Source organism: Orbicella faveolata, unplaced genomic scaffold (genome assembly GCF_042242905.1).
Source record: "Orbicella faveolata isolate gen_17 unplaced genomic scaffold, um_ofav_v1 contig_46, whole genome shotgun sequence".
Taxonomy (NCBI): Eukaryota; Metazoa; Cnidaria; class Anthozoa; order Scleractinia; family Merulinidae; genus Orbicella; species Orbicella faveolata.
This window is the reverse complement of record NW_028301576.1, coordinates 12,694,876-12,720,967: the sequence shown is the minus strand read 5'-3', so window position 1 is coordinate 12,720,967 and position 26,092 is coordinate 12,694,876. Positions and strand designations below refer to the sequence as shown.

Here is a 26,092-nt window from a genome sequence, read left to right as displayed (position 1 = left end):
GGAGAGAACATGCTCAGAAGAACACGCTAAATCTCAAAAAATCGGGCTTCGTTAGCGAATAAGGCCACAGTGTCTGAAAGCCCCAAAATATTGCAATTAGATCTTTGAAGTGAAATGTTCTCTGCCAAATATTGTTTAAGTGGACCTATTAAGTGAATTTAGTCAACTGGTGAGGTTCCTGAAAGAACAAGTTCGCATTTAGCGACCATAGTCTCACGAGCCTTGCAGCCACACGATGGCAAGATTCGATGTCCCGTGGACAGAAATCTTGAGATTTTTTTTAACTTCCCACATTGATTTTTTGTTCATTTTTGGACAATGTGGAGATGATTGTACATAAAATCTGTTTCTGGAAAGAAAAGTAGGGGTCACGTCAAGATCGCTAAATCCAGGCAAAGCTATAGCAATGGCCATCTGCCCTATCATTGTTCGTTTTATTACTTAGCGTGCGGTCTCATGCCCGACGTGGCGTGTGAATTTGCGTGTGCAGTAAGGATGCGCAGAAACAATTAGCGCGAACGTCCTTAAGGACCCGTAAACTGATCTTTTCCAGCCGTCGCTAAGAAAAATTTATTCTCATATGACCTCATCATTTTTAGTTAGTTCAGGGTTATTTCATGTGTTTTAACTTTTTCATTATCGGTAACACTAGTGATGACGTCATCAAGCCACGCGCATGGTCACGTAACTAATACTGGAATAAACGCAAAAGCTCCCAGGCAAATTACTTTATCGGGATTTTTTTCATTGATTTAATATTTTAATTTAAATCCTCATTACCCAATGCAAAGGTTTTGTTTCACTTCTAAAAGGTCAGATTTTGAGAGAATTTCAAAATACTGAAAAATTGGTAATTTTCTAAAAAAAAAAAAAAAGCGTGATTTCGAAAGAGGAATGCATAGCTATGTTGCCAAACGTTGACTGTAATTGAATTCCGTCAAAAAAGGTTGGATTTAATGAAATACCGGGTTTTCTTTAGCATTCAATGAGACCGGAAGTGCGCCCGATATATATTGGAAGTTACCCCAGAAGCGCGTGCGCAATTTACACTACTAGCACACTTCGGTAAGATCAAACAAAGCCACACGGAGTTAGTGTTTCTCTTTCTATTGCTCTTGTTTTCCTGTCTTTCTCTTATTTTGTCTTTGCTTGTACTTTTTTTACTTTGAATTTTGTGAAACACAAAGAAAAACATCTAAAATGTAAGCGAATTTTTGAAGTTATTGAGTTGTTTTTATTTTCCGCGCTCAGGCTGACGTAAGTAACCGGAAGTGAAATTTCACCTCGCGCGCAAAAATCGGTTAATGGGCCCTTAGGGGGCTTACTACGGTTTTTTGGAGACTGTTATCGCGCGCTATGATTGCTTGCCAGACGTCAGTATTAATTGCGCGTGCACAAATGACGCAAGCAACCCTAAGAAGAAACGAAAACCACTTCAGCACTTGAAAGGCGTTAAATCACTTCGGCATACGTAGCAATAGTTTCAAACTCCGTTCAAACATGTGTTTAAGCCTAGGGCGAAAGCATTATGACATAAAAGTTCGATAAATAACCGGTAAAAGAGCTCTAAATTACTATTGCTTTCTCGCGCGCGATACATCGCGTCACATGAGCGCGCGCTTAAATAAAGGGCATGGGCAATTAAATTCTCGTCCACGGTTGTAAAAGCCAGGTTTTGATCGAGGGTTGCTCGAAAACCTACCATACAACCCATGATGAAATTTCCACAGTTGATTTGTAGGGGTAAGTAACATTGAGAGCCAAAATTTTTAAAAAATCTGTAAGACAGATTTTGAGCTATTTTTGATTTCACATTTTCTTAGTTTGCGAAAAATCTGTCGTACAGATTTTTATTTTACTCTGCATGAATGTTAAATCAGAGCCAATTTCTTATTCCTGAAATGTTGAGGTGGGGTCATGCGAGTAGATTTTGAGAAAAACGTGATTTAACCTACTAGTGCCCAGTCTCTCTTCAAGTACTCGGTCGATTATTTTGGCCATTTGTTGACGTTTAATTGTTCAAGTTTTTTAATTGTTCAAGTTTTTTTACCATAGACATAGATTTAAGTAAACAGTAAATAGAGAAAGGAAATACATCTTGGAACATTTTTCAAAAGAGTTAGAAGTTGGACTTTATAATCCATCAAAACTGTAGTAAGCAACATCAGAGCGGCTCCCTATTTTACGATATCATTTCCGTAATGTGGCAAAGTATGAAAACATTTCACCGAAGGAAGAAATAAGTAGATATCAAGGAATTTAGGCGGAAATGAGGAATATATCTACCTGTCATTAGATGGAATGTTGCCATGGTAACGGCCTTAAACCAAAAATTGACAACCAAAACATAAGCCTTATTTTAACAATATCCATACTGGGAAATCTCTACGGGGAAACTTTCAGAGAAATTCACTAAGTTTCCTTTTCTAACTCGCCCTCTATAGGGAGGGTGTTCGTAAATACTCTAGGGAGCCACCTTAAGCAGTACTTGATTGATGTTGTATTGATAGGCCTTTAAAAAGAAGATGTATGGATCGCGCTATGCTTGGATAATATTTGGCGGGGTTAGGCCAGGTCAAATTTTTCCCGGAGATTCCAAGCCTAATGGTTCTGTAGAGTGTACAAGTAACGAACTGAAAGAAGCATCCGACCGTCATATATCAACGTTTAAGCTAGACATCCGTCAGGATAATCAAAAGACACTGTCTGGAATGGTAAGTTATTAATATTTATAAAATAACTGAAATACTACGCACGCTCTGATTGGTCAATGTTGTTGCTAAACCTATGTTCTAAAGTTCGTAAAATGGCCTTTTCCAACCTTTTCCATGTTCACGACAGAGGAACAGCGGACAACGGGTGGGTTGGCTTCTGACGTCATTTCGGGAATGACAATGTTTTGCTTCTGAGAAGAATGCGAAGATGCGATAGTGTGTGTCAAAATTGTTGCAGAATGCAAGGAAGATGTGTTGCTAGAGGCTGTAGCAATGCAGGAAGCTTAGGACAGAGTATTCTTCCCTGGAGGGTAGTCCCAGAAAAGTTGGGTGGGGGTGTGCGGTTCACTTCCCAAAACCCGTACCCTATTTACGACCAAAACCTGCGTTTTTTCGCTACCCTATTGCCGCTTTTCACGTGACGTCATCATTTTCCAAAATAAGAAATTACCAATCCTTCTGAAGTTTTAGTTTCATCAGAAGTAAGACCCTCTAATAACTTGATGTTTTGCGGCGTTTAAGCTCCACAGGGTTCCTCATTTTGAAATAAGGCACGTTTGAATTTCCAAGTTTATGCGTTGCGTGACATTAAAATGGCGGCCCGATAAGGCTTTCGAGTAGTCAAAAAGATGAGTTATTGCTCAAGTTTTTGCTAACTAAACAGTTGTTGCTCTATAAAAGTGTTAATTTCAGTGTTTCGGAGATCTAGAGTAATAACTTTTCGTTTCAATGGCAAAACTCGATGATAGATGTTTCTGTTACTTTACGGCCGCCATGTTTGTGTCCCTCCGAGGGGCACAAACATAGCGACTTCGAATTCATACAAAGCTCCATAAATTTGAGTGCAACACTTCTCCGAATAACGGGAGAATGAAAAACTGCACAGACCTAAATCTTGGCAAGGTTGTTTATATATCAATCATCTTTCATATCCCAGCTTCTTGACTTAATTTATTTAATAGTTATGATTTTTATTTTTGATGGGGGGACACTGCAAACCAGCCATTTATGACCGTTGCGGCTGGCACAGCTACCCTAAACATAAGTTATGAGGGGCGTAGCCGGCCATTTTTTCCATTTAAGCCCAAGTTGTACAGCGTAAGTCGTATATCAGATTTTGCACACGTCAAAAACAACAACAACAACAACAACAGTCAACTAAATTTTCGTGCGCAATAAACTATTTCAAAGTTCTGCTTTGTTAATAACCTTTCAGCACTTTTTCTTGTGTATAAAATTGAAAGCATTACTTAGTTTTTCAACCAACAACCGAGCCGAATGTTATTTTCACTTGTGAAAATATCATGTTCTCGCGCGAAAGCTCACCTGGTATTTCATGGTGGTTGGAAAAGAAAATGGTTTCTTGACCTTTCTTGATTTCCAGCCCCAACAGAAGAAGAAATGTTGGCAGTCTACAAAGCGGCTGTCACTACTAGGACAAAGAGAACTTCAAAACTCGCCTAAAAGTATTTCTTGTTTTAGACGCAAGGTTATCAGTGAAAAACCGACAGAAAACTATTTGTTTACAATTTGCAGCCAACAACAACTTCGACAAAGCAACTTAAGTGTTATTGCTTTTAGAGATAAGCCAAATTAAAACAAGAAAATTCATAAAATGTCTCACCGCAGCATGGTTTCAAATCAGGGAAACGTTACAACTCGTATTGAAGATATCTCGCCGAAGCAACTTTAAAAACAAATTTTATAGAAAACGCGACGACCGTTTCTACAACAAAGAATCGCTTACCGCAATTTGGTAATTCATTTCTGTATGAATCTTCCTGGCAGAAACTTCCAGCACAAGTTGCTAAGAGTCCCTGTCCTTAAATATGATAATAACTCGGCAAGGGTCGAAAATTCGATTTCGCTCGTATTTTTATGGTAGATAGGCTACGGCATGACAAAAGCTACTGGTAGCTTTTTTGGCAAAATAGCCTTTTACTTCAAAGAAAACTGTAAATTACCAAATTCCGTTAAAATCTTCATTTGACGTGCCATTTTATAAAACATGTTCGAGAGTGTCGTATGCAAAACCACATGAATCTTTCGTCTTTAAAACACTCAGATAGTTTTGTGCAATGCTTAAATGTGTACTGGGTTGATTTAGGGGAGTGTTGCGTTGTCTTTCTGGGTGCAAAATAATTGAATTTCGAAGACATGTATTTCATTTACTTAAAAGTACTTCGTAAATATAATTAATTTTCACCATGTGCGAAACGTTCAAATGAATCAAGCTTCTGGTGGTTGAATTGTGGAAGGATGGTCTACAGATTTCTGTAAAAATTTCTTCGGGCAAATGATTGTGAGCGACGCAAGAGCTTTTCAAAATACGTTAAAAATGCAAATATTTGACCTACCGTCGTCAAATTTCAATTTACGGGTTAGACATATATTTTAGCATGCGACACATTTCTTGACCTACATTAAGCTGAAATAGACACAGACCTAATAATTTCGAAATGCTCTAACCTTGTTTGCTAAAAAAACGCAGGTCCAAAAGCCGATTTAACGTGTTTCTCTCACCATTCGTCATAGTTGTTTTCTGATGTGAAGTATATATGAAATAATTCATACTTGAACTGCGGTTTTAGATGAAAGTGAAGAATCATCATCGCAGTAAATTTTCCAATTTAAGCAATTGGAAGGACGAAGCCTGAAAAAAAAAAAAAATCAGGGCTTCAACGGGATTCGAACCCGTGACCTCCGCGACACCGGTGCGATGCTCTACCAACTGAACTATGAAGCCACACATTGGGAGCGAGGTCAATTAATTGAGTTCATATCTTCCCGTAAGGAGTGAAGTGATGTGAAGTATATATGAAATAATTCATACTTGAACTGCGGTTGTAGATGAAGGTGAAGAATGATTATCGCAGTAAATTTTCCAATTTAAGCAATTGGAAAGAAGAAGTTGGTAGAGCATCGCACCGGTATCGCGGAGGTCACGGGTTCGAATCCTGTTGAAGCCCTGATTTTTTTTTTTTTTTTTCAGGCTTCGTCCTTCCAATTGCTTAAATTGTAAAATTTACTGCGATGATCATTCTTCACTTTTTGCAGTTGTTTTCTGTTCGGCAGGCATATTTTGCAGGTTGCAGGTTGAAATTTAATTATAACTGGAAAACCGCTGGCACTTAAAAGAAACGTACAGGTGGTAGACTTACCGTGACTGTTACATGACGCTGTTTACAATCACTCAGAAAGGTGGCTTCCGCCTAAGTGCCAAACCGGCCGAAGCGATGGGAGGAGAGTATATTCCCCTGATTTTGAGCCTGCAATGGATGATTGTTTTTGAAGAAACATCTGAAATATCATCTGAAATATCTGCTGAATTTGGTTTCTTCGCTGTGAGTACCAAAATGAAAGCATACTGAGCTTGTGCTATTATATTCCGTCGGTTAAAATCTCATATTATTTTATTTCTTTATTTATTTGCTTCATTTGAGGGAAGACCCGAGCCAAATCTGGAATCGGTGGAAACATCTGTGGAGCGGCCATCCAAATGGCTTTGAAGAGATTTCACTGGTCTCGGCGTGTCGATCGATAAATACTTACATGTATAGCGGATCGATCGTGTTTTCACTATGTGAAAGAGACGAACTACCTTATGTCAGAACCCCTGACGAGTATATAGGTTATTAATTCTTTTTCGTGCCAGCGGTTTTCCAGTTATAATTAAATTTCAACCTGCAAACTGTAACCTGCAACCTGCAAAATATACCTCCCGTTTTCTGTTTAAACTACGTTCGATGTACATCGCCAACTGTCAACGCATTTAATGGTCGAATACCATGAATCTGTGATCATCTTTCGGCGCATATGATTACCACTACATCCAAGTCAAAAACGGCTAAGTCAGACAGTTGCTTGCTTAGCACTGCACCAAAATATTACTTTTGATCGATTGCTGACCGTTGCATGCTGCTATAAAGCGTGTCGGCGTACAATCTTTGCAGCCGTCCGTTATCTTATTGTCACGCAATGCTGTCACTAGGGTACTAATTCTTACATAACACATAATCTCCTGTCATATTTTTTTGGCTCAGTACCCTAAAAGATCTCTCCCGCTGTAGACATTTTGACGCTGAACAACCTAAGAGGTACTAAAACCGCGTTTTTAACCCCTACGAAGAGCATCCCGGTCATTTTTATATAGGAACTAACCCACCCCCCCCCCACCCACCCCCGCGGGGGGGGTCTAGCAGCAGGTGCAAGGAGATATTTCCGCCCATGTAAAGGCAAATGACCGTTACTAAAAGGTGAAAGAGGGTGGGGAAAGAAGGAGTCAGAAGTAATCTTACGCAAAATTGGTTCGTTCGTACAAGTAGGGTGAGGTACCATACGCGTCATCCAGCGCGCGCGCGCGCTCTCCCTTCTCTCCAACACATGTTTTCTGACATGACAAGTCTTTAAAAAATCCTTTCTCAGCTCCCAATTGTTATCACGGAATCTCTTTAAAACGCTTCTGGTGTTAATTTTGTTTCCGTGCGGAGATCGGGCGTCATCGAACACTACGAAAAACTGCAAACCAGGAGAGGGGTTTGTGAAGCTTTGTAGTGTCAAAAAAGCATGTGTGGGAGAGGGAGGGGAGTGCGAGCGCGCTGGATGACGCGTTTGGTATTAGGTAGCCTGCAGAACAGGCGTCATTTTTTGCGTATTTTAGGCGAACAGAGGCGAAAGCGAGGCGAGCGCGAAGCGCGAGTCACGCGCGAGGGGAAGAGAGAGGAGGAGAAGAGGGGAAGAGGGGTAGAGGGGAAGAGAGGAAGAGCGCTTTTCCCCTCGCGTGAGACTCGCGCTTCGCGCTCGCCTCGCTTTAGCCTCTTCGCCCAAAATACGCAAAAAAAATACGCCTGTTCTGCAGGCTAGGGACTAGGGTACGATCATGTTGCGAAAAGCGACTTCAGAAAAAAAAAACTTTACAAAAGAGGCTAAAACTCTCTGACTGTGGTAAAAGTATTCGAAAACAAACTCGGCCAAGTTGTAAAAACATCTTACGATTTCGTTTTGTGTTGGTTTGGTTTCGTGGACACAGTGAAATTCTATTTTTACCGGCCATCTCTATTAAGCGGCCGCGGTCACCTTCTGGTCGTCCCGATGTGGGTTTTTTTTATTGTCTTTACCCCTATTAAACGGCCGCGGCCACCCAAAAGTTCAAAACTTTAGTTTGGAAAAGGCGATTGCAGATAACAGTCCAAAATTGAAGGTGACGAGTGATAATTCAAACACATGTTTCTTGATATCATGATTGTCTTCACGTGACTCCATGTTCACTAAGAAATTAACCCGGTACACTAATCTTTATTTAGCGGCCAACTTATATTAAGCGGGTACCTCCTCTTTCCCCGAGGGTGGCCGCTTTACAGGGGTTCCACTGTATTATATGTGAACCAAAAAAATTGCACTATTTATTCTTTTCATTCCTTTATTTAATCTCTTTCTACTCAACAAGATTGTGTGCTCGCTCCCCATGGCTCAAAGTCTTAGGATAGAAACTTGTCCTACCCCTACCCCCCAAAATGGGATGACAGCATTACGTGGCGAGCAAATAAGGAAACCGCTGAAAGGATTCAAGGATTCAAGCAGCAATCGATTAACAGCTGTATCGGAGGGTGTAATTTGCAGGTTGCAGGTTGCAGGTTACAGGTCCAATATAATAATAATAATAACAATAATAATGATAATAATAATGATAATAACAATAATAATAATAATAATTGCAGGAATCACAGCAAACTTGAGGGAGTATAAACACTTAAACACTTATGCACTTATGAATGTACATACAGACTATGAATGTCCTTCACCCAAAGATAGTTCCACAGATAGTTCCGAAATAGTGCTGAGTTTATGGTTAAGCAAGCAGAGTTATCGTGTCCCATTTGATTGGTTCGTGGACAATACACAATAAATTTGATTGGTCCACATAAAGGCTTGCATATACACTGAACCGCGAAGATAAGATAAGACTTAACCATAAACGTGAACTTTAGTATCAAGGTTTATTACATTCTAGACATTCTAATTACTTTTAAAACAAATTCTGCACTACTTTGATTACCTTAGAACTTAGACTTCTTACAAGCTTAACCTTGCAATGTTCGGCAACTGAAAATTCAAGTTCACGATAATAATTGTTGCTGTTGTAGCCCTAATGATCTCAAAAATAATTAGCATAAAGTTAATTAAATTACCCGGATACTCGTGTAAATTAAGATTACTTTGCTGATGAACGTCACAGCACCAATATAAACACCAGTGGAGAGTTGATCATTAACTACTACAAGACAGTCTTGCCAATAAAACACTTCTGGGAATTTTAAATTTTAACATCCGGTATTTATTTATTTATTTATTTGTTTATGTATTTATTTACACTCATTATTACTATCTTTATTCGACCTTCAACCTGCGACCTGCAACCTGCAACCTGCAGATTACACCCTCCGCAGTTGTATCAAACGTATTTGTATTTTAGTGTAGTGCAAAGTAAGCAACTATCTACGAATGACTCAGCCGTTTTTGACTTAGATGTAGTGGCGATCAAATGCGCCGAAAGATGATCACAGATCCATGGTGTTCGACCATCAAATACCGTAGTGTAGGACGCTTATACAGGGCCTAGCCAATCAGCGTGCAGGGATTATACCACGTGACCCAAAAAATCTCGTACATTCTTCTAAATTTGAAAATCCAAGAGCGCGCATTTGAACAAAATCGATGACGTCACAGGTTGATGTCCAAATAAGGGTCATCAGCGATAGTGGTGAGTGGTGATTAAAAGAGTAGTGGTGGCGCTGTTGTCATGTAGCGGCAAATGAGTTTTTATGATGGTGTGAGCAATTTTTAATGGTTGAAAAGGGACCAATGAGCATCGCGCTGAAAAAATGGTGTGCTTGTGCGCCAAGGCGCTTCGAGCGCACAAAGGTCTATTTTTTTTTTTTTTGAGAAGTGCCGTAGTCGTCAGCTGCTGGCGCGCGGTCAAAGTTCAGGGGTAGTCGAGCTCGCGCGCGTCAAGGTCAAAGTTCAGGGGTAGCCGTCAGCTGCGCGCGCGCGTCAATTTTTTTTTTCAGGAGTGCGTAGCAAGTAAAAGATCTCAATTGACACGATTTAAATGCGAATGTTTTTTAATTATAAACTAACAAATGTTTTTACAATTGAGAAACGTCGGATCATTGTCCGTTGATCAGGCGGGCTTCGGATCTAATGTGAATAAATGTTTTTTAATTAACAAAATGTGAAATAATGGTTTTACATTTGAGAAACTTGGGATCATTGTCCGTGGATCAGCTGGGCTTCGGCGATTCCTCGGGGTGGTTCGTCGATCCATTGAAAAAACTTGCAGGTGCGCTTGGGGCACTTGAGATAGAGTCGGCCTGGGTTATTGACCGAGTGTGAGGTGGCCAATACCAGGGACTTGTTGCACAGACAACGGAAACGGGCTGGGTCTATTTTCTTGTAGCAGGGGTGGGTCTGTTCGGCAATGCGTTGCAAGTAGGCGCTCACTTCACTGGCTCCGCAGGTCACATAACACTTGGTGAAGAATCTGGAAGAGGGGCACCGGTAATACTCCCAGGTACTACCGTCGGGGGTTTGCACACTCCCGAAATGCATGGGTGCCCAACAACGCGGGCAGGTGTGATCTTGTTTTTTTAGTTGGTCCAAGAACTGATCGGGGTTAAACTCCTCCAACACTTCCACTTCGTCACCAAAGTCGGCCATGTTGGAAAACAACCCACCAGCCTCGACGGAGGACTGGGATCGGTCTCACGGATTTCCATGGCGACACAAATCACGCCAGGTTCACGCAAAAATTGTCATGCAACTTCAAACTCGATACTTACAGTGTCCTGTGGTCCTAAACGACAGAGGTCCGGTATTTAAAAGCCAAACATCACACACTGTCAAATGTCACGAACTTTAATATCAACACTTTTTGGCTAACATTAAAAGATATGACGTCATTGCCATGTTGATCGAGTAAAAAGACCGGTTTCTATCGTCATCACACAATTTTTCAAATGAACTTTAATGTCCAAAACGTTTGCGCTAAAATTACAGAAAGCTGGCCATTGTGTCTCAAATAAGATAGCACTATCGAAAGAAATGGAACAGAAATAATTTTATCCAGCGTGAATGCAATCTTTGACGAGTAACGAATAATAAGCGAAGACAAAAATTTATAGGCTAAAAGGTGAGAAGAAAAAACTAGAATTGAAATGCTTCAAGTGAAAATGAATTGCTAATGGCAGATTGCAATAAAATCTAAACTCCTTGATCTCGACTGTTCCCTTGAGAAAAACATCATTCAAAGGAATCTTGAACAAACAAAAGGCATTTTGGGCGACCATTGAAGCGGAATTAACATAATTAGTCAGAGATGAAACATGGAATAAATTAAAACCTGAAATCATGATAGACTGTATCTTAACCCTTGAGAGTAAAATCAAAGGAATTTCAAACAAACGTTTCGCGCTTGAAGTAAAGATTTAACTTCATTTACAAACACTGCAAATCGCTCCTAATTCAACAATTATAGTTGTCTAAGCGGGTTTCCAATAGCGCCAAAATAAATCACTTACATCAAACATAGTCCTTTCCTTCAAAGCGTCACACAACCACGTAGGGGCCAAACCACCCCCCTAATGTTTCATGAAGGCTATATTTGCCTGGTTTATATATTTCTGAACCAAGTTTGGCAGATGAGCTTTCTTTGTTGTCCAGTTTATTTCAATTTGAAAGTTGTGACAAAATCTTAGATCATGACGTCATAATTGATGACGTCACCAAAACGTGCTATAATTTTTTGTTAAATCTGATAAAAAATATTATGTCATTGGAAAGGCCTTGACTTGAGGAGTAAAATGTCGGAAACCGTTTTTTGCTATGATGATTATTTTTCGAGATATGGTAAGTTAAATATTTTTTGTTGTCCCCCCCGGAATTTGCTTAACCATACTGTCTTTCTTAAGTCAGTCTCTCTGGTTTATTTTTTTCAATTTTATTCTAGGAGGGCCAATAATCTAGAAAAATAGAAAGCGTGATGTTGTCAAAAATCGTATGGTTTTAGAAATTTGATTTTCGGCTTTGCTAGGATGGTATTAACAGTAAAAAAACGGGTGACGTCACAGGTTATGACGTAACAAAACTAATTTTAACGCAATAACACTACAGGGATAATTTTTTGTTCCGAGTTTCTTCTTTATTTTTGCTTTAGTCATCTGGCACATCACATGTGCAACATAGCTGCATTTGCTGGAACAAAATTACGGCTCCAATTTGGGGATTTTTCTCAAGGGGGGACCCCATATTTTGCAGAGTTATTTTTCATATTTAAAAATGCCATATTTCATTTAATTTTGGTGATATGGACGAATTTTTTTCAGATTTCAACTCCCCTTGATGTGCTCTTTCGAACACATTGTAAAAAATATGCATATTAAAAACTTTAAAAGTGGCAAAAACATGACGTTATCACTGTGACGTCACAACTTTGACATTTACTGACATTTTTCACGTAAATATAATTGGCAATAGGTCTCCTGCTCATCTGCCAAGTTTCGTACCGAAAGAGTCAATACTTTTTAAGTAATGTGAAATAAAGTGAAATACCCAAGAACTGACGAAACATTTGGGGGGTGGTTTGGCCCCTACGTGAACTAGCAATCACTCAACTCCATAGCCACGAGGACAGGAAAGAATGTTACGCTTAGAAAAGAAGACGTGTGTTGAACGTTGTCACAAGTAAAATGAATTCTATGAAGACCGATTGACTTATAAACTCGTAAAACAAAACAAAAACGAAAACAAAGAGTCTGAGTCTTTGCAACATTTATTGAATAATGATAATAAAAATAATAACATGAACTCCGAAAAAGAATTGATTACAATGTTTAACTCTTTAGGTCTTGACCGTCGGTATTCCACAAAGTGTTGGGAACTAAACTCGTTTCCAGTTTCACAGGCTGTTGGTCCCTGGCCCCAAAACGCACGATATTCTGCCCTAGTTTTCTTTGCTTTTGATGATGAAGTCTTTGCTTGATCCGTTCCTTATTCTTGGCATAATAACTTCTCCAATACTCGTTGATCCGTTCCCTGTTGTTTTTACAGTATTGTCTTCGATAATTTCTGATGTGCTCCTTGTTCTGTTGACAATAGGCTCTGTGGCTGCTGGCGAGTCGTTCCTTGTTGTTTTCATACCACCTTTTACGACGGGTTTTGAGAATCCCGACGTTCTCTGCACGATATCTCTTTTGTTAGGCCAGGATTCGCTGTTTGTTCTTGGCATAATATTTTTTGTGGTAGGCCTTTTTACAGACAACCCTCTGGTCATTCCCTGACAGTTGATTGGAGCAATTCATCTTGCATGTGTAGCGTCTTACAAATAATGACTAAAACTCTGGAATCACACACTCTTATAAGAGTCACATGGCTAATTCAGGTCTTAATCTCTTCTTCTACTTCCTCTTTGTCATCATCGTCGGGGAGTAACTTCTTCCGCATTAGTCTGTTTAGCAGGAATTTTCGTTTTGCCACTGCCGACTCGGCCGCTTCGTCAAAATCCATGTCGTCTTCCTCAATAAAGCGTCGAAGAGTCTTCATGACTTTACGGTGTATTGCGTCGTGTTTGATACGGTGAGTCCATTTTAGACGCTCTAAGTAAGTCCTTCGTAGCCTTCTTCTACTTACAGGTAATAGGACGTTGAAAGCAGCATTTTCGGCATAGTTTTGGGATTTTCCCTTATCCAGGAACTGCTGGACTTCCTTCAGGTAGGTTTCTTTGACGTCTTCCCCGACGTTTTGACGTAGCGGACTCCACGGATCTGGTTCATCGTCGTCCGCTTCTTCTTCCTCTTCGGAGCTGGTACTATCCTCATCTTCTTCCTATTCCTCTTCAGGCTCCTCTTCATCCACCTCGTCTTCCTCTTCAACGTTCTCATCATTGTTATCTTCCACGGGGCCAAAAATATCTGTTGAACGATCATCCATGATTCTCGTCGACCTTCACCCAAGACAACGTACTTCAAATGAGCCGAGTCGATTAAACTGATGTTTAATATACCATTTTGGGCACTGATCAGACATCCTCTCTCTTTCTTCGATGCCAGCGCGGGTATCCTTCGTGCGTCATGAGGTGACTAAACACGCGTTTCCTGTCATCACTGGCGGGATGTAAATCCAGGACCGTGTACCCAAACGGTCGTTCGGTCACTTTTTGATACGCGTCCATCATGTCTTGCCAGCAAGTGGGAAAAGCTTGAAGCAGTAAATTCTTCATCCCTAATTGATCTCTTGGATTTTTGAAGGCTACGATGTAGTGGGCGTTCCTGGAAATACTCTTGGCGTATTTCCCTGGTGGAAACATGTCTTGGCACAAGTACAACACGCTGATATTTTGATGATGACAGTGTTTGGTGAATAAGTCTAGCAACGCTTTGTCCTCACCTCCCTCTGCCATCAGATCGTCCAGTACATGTAATCCACCCTTCGGAAACCATGACTTGAGATGGTCTGACTCTGGAATCCCTTCGTGAAATTGCACACCAGCGTCTTCCATGTCTCTAAATCCGTCTTGCCACGCCCCGTAGCAATAATGAATCGTCATGGGAGGGTTTACAAACAATTCTTCCAAGTGATCCAAGAGTAACGATTCGGTAAAACAAGTCTTGCCACAACCAGAAGGGCCCACGATCAAAATACTGGAGGGTGTCTTGAACCGAAACGCTTCTCCCATTTCTATTCTACTAGGGATCCCATGGTGCTTTTCGGTAGGAAATGTGATATTTGGGACATCTCGTGTCTTTTCTGATCCACTGCTTTGACAACTATGTTTTTCGTTACGAATTCTACTGTCTGCACGAGAGAATAGTCTATGACAATATCGACAATAAAGGGACGTGACTCCTTGCTAGTTTGACTCAAAATGAATTGAGGCAGTTAATGCTTTAGTTTTATACATGATTAATGATCGAGTTGACGAGTATGGTGGAGGTGGTGGCGGTGGTAGTGGTGGTGGCAGTGGTGGTGGTGGTGGTGATGGTGAATGTGGTGGTGGTGCAGGTAATGGATGTGGTGGTGGTGGATGTGGTGGATGTGGTGGTGGTGGTGGATGTGGTGGTGGTGGTGGATGTGGCGGTGGTGGTGGATGTGGTGGTGGTGGATGCGGTGGTGGTGGTGTAGGTAATGGATGTGGCGGTGGTCGTCGCGGTGGTAAATGTGGTGGTGGTGGGGGGTGTTGTGGTGGTGGCGGTGGTAAATGTGGTAGTGGTGAAGATGGTGGTGGTGGTGGATGCGGTGGTGGTGGTGTAGGTGGTGGATGTGGTGGTGGTGAATGTGGTGGATGTGGCGGTGGTGGTGGTAAATGTGGTGGATGTGGCTGTGGTGGTGGTGAATGTGGTGGTGGTGGCGGTAGAGGTGGATGTGGTGGTAAATGTGGTAGTGGTGTAGGTGGTGGTGGTGGTAAATGTGGTGGTGGTGTAGGTGGTGGATGTGGCTGTGCTGGTGAATGTGGTGGATGCGACGGTGGTGGTACACGTCGGGGTGATATAGGAGGTGGTGATGGTGCATGTGGTGGTGGTGGTGGTAAAGTGGTGGTGGTGGTGAATGTGGTAGTGGTGAATGTGGTGGTGGTGGTGAATGTGGTGGTGGTGTCGGTGGTGGCGGTGGTGGTGAATGTGGTGGTGGTGGTGTAGGTGGTGGTGGATGTGGTGGTGGATGTGGTGGTGGATGTGGTGGTGGATGTGGTGGTGGATGTGGTGGTGGATGTGGTGGTGGTGGTAAATGTGGTGGCGATGGTGGCGGTGGCCGTGGTGGTGGTGGCGGTGGTGGTGGTGGTGGTGGCGGTGGTGGTGGTGGTGGTGGCCGTGGTGGTGGTGTCGGTGGTGGTGGTGGCGGTGGTGGTGGATGTGGTGGCCGTAAATGTGGTGGTGGTAGTGGATGAGGTGGGGGTGGTGTCGTAAAAGATGGTATGAAAACAACAAGGAACGACTCGCCAGCAGCCACAGAGCCTATTGTCAACAGAACAAGGAGCACATCAGAAATTACCGAAGACAATACTGTAAAAACAACAGGGAACGGATCAACGAGTATTGGAGAAGCTATTATGCCAAGACTAAGGAACGGATCAAGCAAAGACTTCATCACCAAAAGCAAAGAAAACTAGGGCAGAATATCGTGCGTTTTGGGGCCAGGGACCAACAGTCTGTGAAACTGGAAACGAGTTTAGTTCCCAACACTTTGTGGAATACCGACGGTCAAGACCTAAAGAGTTAAACATTGTAATCAATTCTTTTTCGGAGTTCATGTTATTATTTTTATTATCATTATTCAATAAACGTTGCAAAGACTCAGACTCTTTGTTTTCGTTTTTGTTTTGTTTTACGAGTTTATAAGTCAATCGGTCTTCATAGAATTCATTTTATTTGTGACAACGTTCAGCACACGTCTTCTTTTCTAAGCGTAACATTCTTTCCTGTCCTCGTGGTTATGGAGTTGAGCGATTGCTAGTTGTGTGACGCTTTGAAGGAAAGGACTATGTTTGATGTAAGTGATTTATTTTGGCGCTATTGGAAACCCGCTTAGACAACAATAATTGTTGAATTAGGAGCGATTTGCAGTGTTTGTAAATGAAGTTAAATCTTTACTTCAAGCGCGAAACGTTTGTTTGAAATTCCTTTGATTTTACTCTCAAGGGTTAAGATACAGTCTATCATGATTTCAGGTTTTAATTTATTCCATGTTTCATCTCTGACTAATTATGTTAATTCCGCTTCAATGGTCGCCCAAAATGCCTTTTGTTTGTTCAAGATTCCTCTGAATGATGCTTTTCTCAAGGGAACAGTCGAGATCAAGGAGTTTAGATTTTATTGCAATCTGCCATTAGCAATTCATTTTCACTTGAAGCATTTCAATTCTAGTTTTTTCTTCTCACCTTTTAGCCTATAAATTTTTGTCTTCGCTTATTATTCGTTACTCGTCAAAGATTGCATTCACGCTGGATAAAATTATTTCTGTTCCATTTCTTTCGATAGTGCTATCTTATTTGAGACACAATGACCAGCTTTCTGTAATTTTAGCGCAAACGTTTTGGACATTAAAGTTCATTTGAAAAATTGTGTGATGACGATAGAAACCGGTCTTTTTACTCGATCAACATGGCAATGACGTCATATCTTTTAATGTTAGCCAAAAAGTGTTGATATTAAAGTTCGTTACATTTGACAATGTGTGATGTTTGGTTTTTAAATACCGGACCTCTGTCGTTTAGGACCACAGGACACTGTAAGTATCGAGTTTGAAGTTGCATGACAATTTTTGCGTGAACCTGGCGTGATTTGTGTCGCCATGGAAATCCGTGACACCGATCCCAGTCTTCCGTCGAGGCTGGTGGGCTGTTTTCCAACTTGGCCGACTTTGGTGACGAAGTGCAAGTGTTGGAGGAGTTTAACCCCGATCAGTTCTTGGACCAACTAAAAAAACAAGATCACACCTGCCCGCGTTGTTGGGCACCCATGCATTTCGGGAGTGTGCAAACCCCCGACGGTAGTACCTGGGAGTATTACCGGTGCCCCTCTTCCAGATTCTTCACCAAGTGTTATGTGACCTGCGGAGCCAGTGAAGTGAGCGCTTACTTGCAACGCGTTGCCGAACAGACCCACCCCTGCTACAAGAAAATAGACCCAGCCCGTTTCCGTTGTCTGTGCAACAAGTCCCTGGTATTGACCACCTCACTCTCGGTCAATAACCCAGGCCGACTCTATCTCAAGTGCCCCAAGCGCACCTGCAAGTTTTTTCAATGGATCGACGAACCACCCCGAGGAATCGCCGAAGCCCAGCTGATCCACGGACAATGATCCCAAGTTTCTCAAATGTAAAACCATTATTTCACATTTTGTTAATTACAAAACATTTGTTCACATTAGATCCGTCGTTTCTCAAATGTATAAAAACATTTGTTAGTTTATAATGAAAAAACATTCACATTTAAATCGTGTCAATTGAGACCTTTTACTCGCTACGCACTCCTCAAAAAATCCTTGACGCGCGCGCAGCTGACGACTACCCCTGAACCTTGACCTTGGCGCGCGCGAGCTCGACTACCCCTGACCTTTGACCTTGACGCGCGCGAGCTCGACCACCCCTGAACTTTGACCTTGATTCGCGCCAGCAGCTGACGACCCTTATTTGACCTGTGACGTAGTATTTTTATTGCTAATTACCGCTGACTTGTACACAAAAATAGCAAATGCTGCAATCTGATTGGTCGAGAGAGTGCCACGTCATTTTTTGCTGCACGCTGATTGGCTACGGCCCCTATGAGCGTGCTACACTACTAAGTACGTTTACAGTTGGAGATGTACATCGGACGTAGTTTAAACAGAAAACAACTTTACTGCTGGCTGACAAAATAACTTACACCAAACATAGTCCTTTCCTCCACAAGCGTTGTACATCTCTTGATCACTCAACTCCATATTCCCCCATATGTTTTCCGTTTCTTTCACGATCTTAACGATCAAACAAATCACCAAAGATAAAAATAATGCTTTAACTGCCTTAATTCATTTGAAGTAAAGATTCTATTGTCTTTACACGTGAAGAGTCCCTGAACATAACGGCACGATAAGAGCATGTTTCGTTCAGAAGATGAGGGATCAAGAGATGTACAACGCTCTTGGAGGAAAGGACTATGTTTGATGTAAATGATTTTGTTTGCGTCGAAAACTGCTTTTAATTCGAGCGGCTGTTTTATTTGAAGCGATTAGTCTGTAGTGTCTGTAAATGAGGTTAGACCTTTACTTCAAGCAAAAAGATACGAATCCTTCCCAGTCTCACCAAAACACTTTGAGGGATGGTAGGTACAGCCCATTCATTGATACATCAAAGCGTGCGGTATTCTGAATAACAATAGGGACAACAAAGCACACGGCGATTTGATTAAGCGCTGCGTAAAATGTTCAGATAACATTTACAGGCCTAAAACAATTCAATAAGTAAAAAATCGATTCTTTGCCTCTTAAACTCCTACGAATCAACTAAAAACAAGAATAAAAACCATACGAATCCTTCCCAGTCTCACCGAAACACTTCAAGGGGTGGTAGGTACAGCCCATTCATTAATGCATCAAAGCGCGTGGTGTTCTGAATAAGCATAGGGACAACAAAGCATATGGTAATTTGATTAAGCGCTGAGCGCCGAAGGTTATAAATACTTCAGTATTTTTACTCCAAGTATGACAATTGAAATTGACGATAAAGTGTGACAAAGAGCTCGATGCTTTAATTTCACAAGCGCTTTTGGAAAATGAGAGAGATCGCTCTCTTCCCAACATCTCTTTAGTTGATGGTACACCACCGCCAATGGTGGATTCCGCAATGGTAATTACAATTGTGGAGAGAAGAAGAAGAAATAATGAGAATGGAATCAAAAGGAAGATAGAGAGAATGTTGAAAGAAGAGAGAATGCATAAAATAATTACAGAACTTAGCAAGGAAATGGGTGCGAGGAAGAGACAATGGCTCGATTTAGCTCGCAGGAACGAACAATGCAGACGAGAAGACACGGTGGTGGAGTTGATGGGAGACTATCAACGTGCTATTGAACAAACTGAGGATATGATAATGGAACTTGACAATTTTTATTTCGAAGTTCTTTTGATTGATGTTTTTCCAAAGAGTAAGATTCAGTCTGACATAAATTTAGCTTGAATTCTAAAAATTGGGAAATTCTTAATTCTGAAATTATGTGAAGACGATAGGAACCAGTCGTTTTTACTCGATCAACATTGCAACGAGGTTAATGACGTCATATCTTGTAACGTTAACACAAACGTTTTGATTTTAAAGTTCGTTACATTTGACATTGTGTGATGTTTGGTTTAACGCTCTCCTTAAGAGAAGGAGACTGGGGAAGCCCAACTCTAAGTACTTTAATTTATTCTGATTTCTTTCCTCTGGTTGGATACCGATGAGGTCATTGCCCCATGATACTTTGGGACAGCCTCCCTATAGTCAGACATCGAGCCCACGTCACTCAGTCTTCAAGATGGTGGCAGACCGGGTGAACTTATGTTGTTTTTGGGCAAGACACTGTAAGTATCTGTTTATTGATTTATTCTTGATTTGCCTTAAAAGAGGGAGACTGGGGAAGCCCAACTGTAAGTACTTTAATCCATTCTGATTTCTTTCCTCTGGTTGGATACCGATGAGGTGGTTGTCCCATGATGCTTTGGGACAGCCTCCCTATAGTCAGACTTCGAACCCAAGTCTGTCAGTCTTCAAGATGGTGGCAGACTGGGTGGACGTATCTTGTGTGTGAGCAGGACACTGGAAGTATTGTTTATCGATTTTTTAACGATTGTGTCACCATGGAAATCCGTGGGACCGATAACAGTCCTCCGTCGAGGCTATTGGGCTGTTTCCCATCATGGCCGACTTTTCGTCTCGTGAGCGCCGCCATCTTGAATTTTCAATTCGGCGCCTGATTGGCTGAAATTTGTAGCGGCCATCCTGGATTTGGAAAATAATAGAATACATTGTTCTCTAAACAATAGCCTATTGTCTTTCTCGGCTCCTGATTGGTTACGGCCCATATAACCGTGCATTACTACTTACTTTAAAGTGAATGAAATACATGTCTTCGAAATTTAATTATTTTGCACCCAAAAAGACACCGCAACATTCCCCTAAATCAACTAAGCACGTATTTAAGCATTGCACAAAACTATTTGAGTGTTTTAAAGACGAAAGATTAATGTGGTTTTGCATGCGACGTTCTCTAAATTATTTAATAAAAATGGTGCGTCAAATGACGATTTTAACGGAACTTGGTAATTTGCATTTTTCTTTGAAAAAAAAGATATTTTGCCAAAAAAAACTACCCAGTAGCTTTTGTCATGCCCTAGGCTATCTACCGTAAAAATATCAGCGAAATCGAATTTTCGACCCTTGCAGCGAAATTATGAATTTGTCTGATTTTTACAGGCAGGCTCTCTTAATACTAAACTGAACATATTCTCTTGATAGATCGACGAATTAACCACTTTTTCCTTTGTGCTTAATGTTTTTTTTAATTTCTCTAACCACACGAAACACGTTTGATTTTTCCTGTTGATCACCTGATGAATCATGAAATTTTTCTTGCACGGCTGCGCATTTTGCGTGGTAATTTACTTGGGAAGTCTTGCAGTCTTCTGACCTAATAAAGTCTGTGTGATTGATATAATAGAGACCTTACGCAACAGGACGGTTCGATGTGGACGGCGACCTCAGATCGCGCGAGGACTGGGCTGAGCACGCGAGCAATGATGTTGCCGTCCTAAACGTAAACAAACCTTACGCAACACAACACGACATGGAGATGACTTGAAGCTAAAATGGCTACATTTAGGGAAGCAAGAGAAGCATTTTTACTCGCTAATGACCTGAATTTGATTGATGACGAAGAACTACTGTTGCTTTACGATGTGAACACTTCGAAGAACCTCGAAATCCCGTACTGGAAATACGACAAATTTGATCTTGACAGTCTTTCCGACGACGAGTGCAAAAGCGAATTTCGCTTTTTGAAACATGACATATACGCTTTAGTCGATGTGTTTAATCTTCCGGACAAAATCACTTGCCCAAATCGTTTTTCCGTGTACAGCGATGAAGCACTGTGTATGCTTTTACGTCGATTTGCGTATCCGTGTAGATACGAAGACCTTGTACCGCGTTTCGGAAGACCTGTTCCCCAGTTGAGCATGGTGGTGGGAGAAGCGATGGATTTGCTTCATGTGCAGTTTGGACGTTTACTCTCACGTCTGAACCAACCGTGGCTGTCTCAAGCACAACTGGCTCAATTCTCTGAAGCAATCTACCGGAAAGGAGCGGCCCTTGACAACTGTTGGGGATTTATAGATGGGACGGTTCGACCAGTCTGTAGGCCTGGCGAAAATCAAAGAGTACTTTACAATGGGCACAAAAGAGTCCACGCAATTAAGTTTCAGAGTGTTGTTGCGCCCAATGGACTTATCGCAAACCTTTTTGGTCCCGTCGAGGGAAGAAGACACGACAGTGGGATGTTGGCGATGTCTGGCCTTCTACCGATGTTAGAAAACCACTGTGTTTCCCCAACTGGCCAACCACTCTGTGTGTATGGGGACCCTGCATACCCACTGAGAGTCCACCTTCAGGGACCATTTAAAGGCAATGCCTTAACACCGCAGCAGCAACAATATAATTTGTCCATGAGTAAAGTAAGAACAGCTGTGGAGTGGGTATTTGGAGACATTTTGCAATACTTTACTTTTTTAGATTTCAAAAGGGATCTCAAAGTTGGACTCAGTGCCGTAGGCAAAATGTATATTATTTGTGCCTTATTAAGAAATGCCCACTCATGTCTTTATGGGTCAAATACTTCCTCGTTCTTTGGTGTCGAACCGCCTTCATTACAGGGTTACTTTATTTAAGATATTATTTTTAATCAATCAGTACCTGGGGACTCCCATATGAAATTGATTGGAATGCTTGTCATCTCACTTGCATGTACAGTAGGGTGCAAGTCTTGGATGTTGTCTCAATTGGTGATAAACCACAAATATTTTCAGCTATTTTTTAGGATTGCAAACAAAGATCAAATTAAGTTCAAGCAACATCCGGATTTGTCTTCTTTAAGGACATGGTTTATTACAGACAAGCAGCCTTATTCCTTTCATATGGGAGTTACCCAGGAGAGTTACCCCCTGGTCATCAGTAAAAAAGAAAGTCTGTATACGAGCCTAGTGGCCCATCAGGCCGGAGCTGATCTCGGTTTCTGTAGCATGAAGGGACTAGGAGTATTTCTACTCCCCCCCCGGATGGGATGCTAGTCCATCGCAGGGTTACCCCCAAGCAGTAAATTCGCCGATACCCATTTATACACCTGGGTGGAGAGAGGCTCTACGAGAGTAAAGTATCTTGCCCAAGAACACAACACAGTGCCCCAGCCAGGGCTTCAACCCGGACTGCCCAATCTGGAGTCCAGCACACTAACCATTAGGCCACTGCGCCTCCCACCCTGGCCATTAGTTAAGCTTAATACATGTCAGTTTGAAGAATTTTTAAGCCATGCTGATTGTAGGCTTTACAAAATGAAGCATCCATTCTATTTGTTTTGAGGAAGTTTATGGACTGGGGGCACAACTGAGCTATGTCAAAAACTTAAATGTTCTCAGGTTTTCCTGTAATTTAATTGCAAAACATTGGTGTTTCATTTTTTTTGCTGTCAGATTTGTGGGTTTAGTCTTTTCAAGAAATAACAAATGTAACAAACTGGAATTTCAAATCGTTTACCAGGCATTTCTTTTCTTATTTCATTGTTTGAGGAAAAGTTGTACAAGGTTGCTGCTGTGGGAGTTAAGTTTTTGCACCCCCCCCCCCCTTCCCCCTTCTGATAATGTTCATATGAAGTAATGGCATAATTAATTGCAGAGTGTTCTTAGAACCATAGTTGATTATGAAATGGCTTTGCTGTTTCGTTAAATGTTGCGATGTAACAGTGAAATGAGCATCAAAAAAGTTTGATATTCAACTTGTCTTAAATTTCAGTGTGGCAAGACTATGGTTTGCCAGATTGAGAGTACCCCAGACACTCAGCCCCTTCCCCTGTATGTAGAGAAGGTTTTTCTGAACCTAAATTCTTACTTAAAGGGTATTTAATTCCCTTAGTTTTTTTTAACTTTTCCCCTATTGGAAAAGTTTAATTGACAACATGATGAAGGTTTTTATAAGGAAATATATATTTTATTGTATAAATATGTGTTAAATAATGATCACAATGTTCAGAAGCCTTTTATGTGTATGAATGACTAAAAATTATGAAGGTGAACTTGTTCTTAAAGAATATTTGAAGTTTAAAGAAAACACCAGTCTAATGTCTAAATCCGTAAAAAAAATTGTTACAATAGAGGATGAAGACACATTCAAAGCATTGTACAATATTACTTTTTAAACCTTCAAATTATTAATATTAATTAAATAACTGATTCACATTTCAACAGACATTCATGTTTGTGGTTCAATCAAATCATAAAACAATTGCATGATATGAACCAATAAAAATGTGTACCCAAAACAAACCTTATCCATGTCTTAAATTATACACTTATTTATTAATTTTTTCAATAAGTGTCATGAGAAGTTGATTTTGAAGCTGCTGCTGCTGCTGTTGTAATTGCATTTGCTGCTGCTGCTGTTGTTGCTGTTGCTGTAGTTGTTGTTGCATGAACTGAAACATCTGTAGTTGTGCAGATTGTTCATCTTTCTTAACTTCCAGTTCTCCTTTCCTCAGGTCAAATTCCTTTTCAGCCTTTTCTCTCAAGTACACAAGGGTTTCCGACCCTGATGCTCTCTTTCTGGGTGTTACTTCACCGTCCTCAGCCTTTCTTTTCTTGGTCTCTCCAAGTTTCTCCATGGAACGCTTCTTCATCTCTTCTGCTTTTTTTCTGTCATTTTCTTTATTTTTCTCGCCCTGTTCTGAATTCTCACAAGCCTCCCTGTCGCTCTCCTCAAATCTCTCAATAATCTGGTCAAGCAGCTTGTCCGTTTCTGACATCTCGGGTGAAATTCCACTCGCACTTTCCTCTTCTGCCATTCTCTTCTTAAATTTCTTGGCCAACAGGGCATACCTGTCTCTCACAGCTCTTTTGTGTCCAAGTCGATTTCCAAATGCTTCAGTGGCATTCAACCTTTCTGTGATATCTTCCCATATCTTTCCTCTCTCCCTTGTTGAAGCCTTGTACTGGTAAGGTTCGGACACAACTATTTCTTGCAATAGAAGTAGATCACATTCTGTTTTCCACTCCATCTTTCTGTTCTAGGTTATGAAGAAACAAACATGTTGAAATTCTTGGTTTTTAATTATATAAAATGAAGATAAGAGGTTGATTACTTCACATGCAACGGTCTTTGGGATCAGAATTTCTTTTGCGAAAGGCACACTGCATTATTTTTGAAGAGGATTGAAGTACAGCATGTTGGCCTTATAATTCCGGACACTTTTTGCAATAACCACAATATCTTACCTCAACAGAGCACTAACAGAGTTATAGCAAGGGGGGTCCTGGGGTGCCCATGACCCCCTTTTGTGAGATTTTTTTTCAGTAAACAACAAGCAAACCTTTTTATCCAGGTGGCGAAAAGTGTGAATCCGAAGAATCAACATGCCATAAATTTTTTCTAGTGCTAGGTAGTTATATACTCCATTTTCAGGAGTGAACATCTGCAGTGGACTATGTAAGTACCCTGGGCGTGACATAGTGTGACCCCAAATCCTAGCATTACGCCCCTGATTAACGAGCGGAAATTTACTCACAATGTAGCTTTCACTGCTGGTAAGTAAGTCATGAAGTTTTATCGCCTAAACCTGCTTGGTTTCTTAGTAATTACGGAAAAAGTTGGCCAAATTCGGTGCCCTAATATTTCTGACGATCGATTCGCTTCGAGATAAATACTCCCTTTTTCTTGGAATTATTCTTTTCGATCATTGCAAAATACGTCTAATAAAGTCAAATGAAAAAAGATTCACTTAAAAAGTTACCTATTTTCCGAAGCTTAAAGCATTTTCTTTCGATTTTAGCGAAGAAGTCATCAGTGTAATTCGACGTGCGATACGAATCACATTAGAAAACTTTTACATACCTCGACAAAAACTTGAATCTTTCTGTCTAAACGGAGCCCAACTCAGCCACGAAACGAAATAATGAAAGCAGACTAATCAACAAGTCTTCGAAACGTATCGTTCAGATTTCTTTTTATCTTTACTACGAAATACAGAATCGTAAGAGTGGAAGTGTCCGTAAATAGGGCAACATACTGTACAAATGTAATTTATATTTCAAAGTTGGTTTACAACAAATAAAAATATATCCCGCACTTACACTGCTGAAAACAACTCTCAAAGGCAGAAAAAGATTAGTTTACACCAGAATTGTAATTCGGACGATAAAGATGAAACAGAAACTGCCATAAAACTGTAAAATTACAGAGAAATAACTTAGAAAGAAGGAGAATTAAATTTTCACAAATAAGCCAGTCTGAGCACTTCGTCATGCGTTTACAAGTAGGCTTCATTTTCGTTTTAAAAAAAGTTATTTCCATATATACAAAGGCTGGTAACTAAAAAGGTAGACTGTTTCTATCGTTCAATCCAAAAAATTAAAGGTTAAGATGAAAATAAATGGATAAAAATACTCACGTTTTCCTCAGAACTTCAAACTCCTTGTTTTCACGTCGTGAACGCTAAGAGGACGGCAGTGATAAACCGGAAATGGCGTCAAATAGCTTACGAAGCAAGCAGTCACGCACGTCACACAATGAAATTTTGCCGTCCTCTCCTTGAGCCGTCCTGTTGCGTAAGGTCTCTA

General features: G+C 40.9%; 3 protein-coding genes and 1 pseudogene across 4 annotated transcripts; 1 reads left to right on the top strand and 3 right to left on the bottom strand.

The window, feature by feature from the left end:
* Positions 1–13,145: 13,145 nt before the first annotated feature.
* On the bottom strand, positions 13,146–13,697 carry LOC149098449 (uncharacterized; annotated as a pseudogene).
* Positions 13,642–14,598, bottom strand: LOC149098448 (uncharacterized). The gene has a single exon (XM_089278427.1). It carries the CDS (start codon positions 14,440–14,442, stop codon positions 13,786–13,788), a length of 657 nt encoding a protein of 218 aa, XP_089134553.1. The 5' UTR covers positions 14,443–14,598; the 3' UTR covers positions 13,642–13,785.
* Positions 14,599–20,933: 6,335 nt separating this feature from the next.
* On the top strand, positions 20,934–22,454 carry LOC149098447 (uncharacterized). Its single transcript, XM_089278579.1, has one exon. It carries the CDS (start codon positions 21,083–21,085, stop codon positions 22,157–22,159), a length of 1,077 nt encoding a protein of 358 aa, XP_089134705.1. The 5' UTR covers positions 20,934–21,082; the 3' UTR covers positions 22,160–22,454.
* Positions 22,455–23,449: 995 nt separating this feature from the next.
* Positions 23,450–26,092, bottom strand: LOC149098446 (uncharacterized). 2 transcript variants are annotated; one of them, XM_089278582.1, is made up of 2 exons: positions 25,924–26,092; positions 23,450–24,543 (listed from the first exon to the last, which is right to left on the bottom strand). In XM_089278582.1, the coding sequence occupies exon 2, from the start codon at positions 24,532–24,534 to the stop codon at positions 23,833–23,835; it is 702 nt and encodes a 233-aa protein (XP_089134708.1). In that variant the 5' UTR covers positions 24,535–24,543; positions 25,924–26,092; the 3' UTR covers positions 23,450–23,832. The 2 variants fall into 2 exon arrangements, with proteins under 2 accessions (XP_089134708.1, XP_089134709.1); XM_089278583.1 differs by having other exon boundaries at positions 23,450–24,538.

Coding starts and splice junctions, on each gene's coding strand:
- LOC149098446 (XM_089278582.1), bottom strand. CDS start 24,534: ATGGAGTGGAAAACAGAATGTGATCTACTTCTATTGCAAGAAATAGTT.
- LOC149098448 (XM_089278427.1), bottom strand. CDS start 14,442: ATGGGAGAAGCGTTTCGGTTCAAGACACCCTCCAGTATTTTGATCGTG.
- LOC149098447 (XM_089278579.1), top strand. CDS start 21,083: ATGGCTACATTTAGGGAAGCAAGAGAAGCATTTTTACTCGCTAATGAC.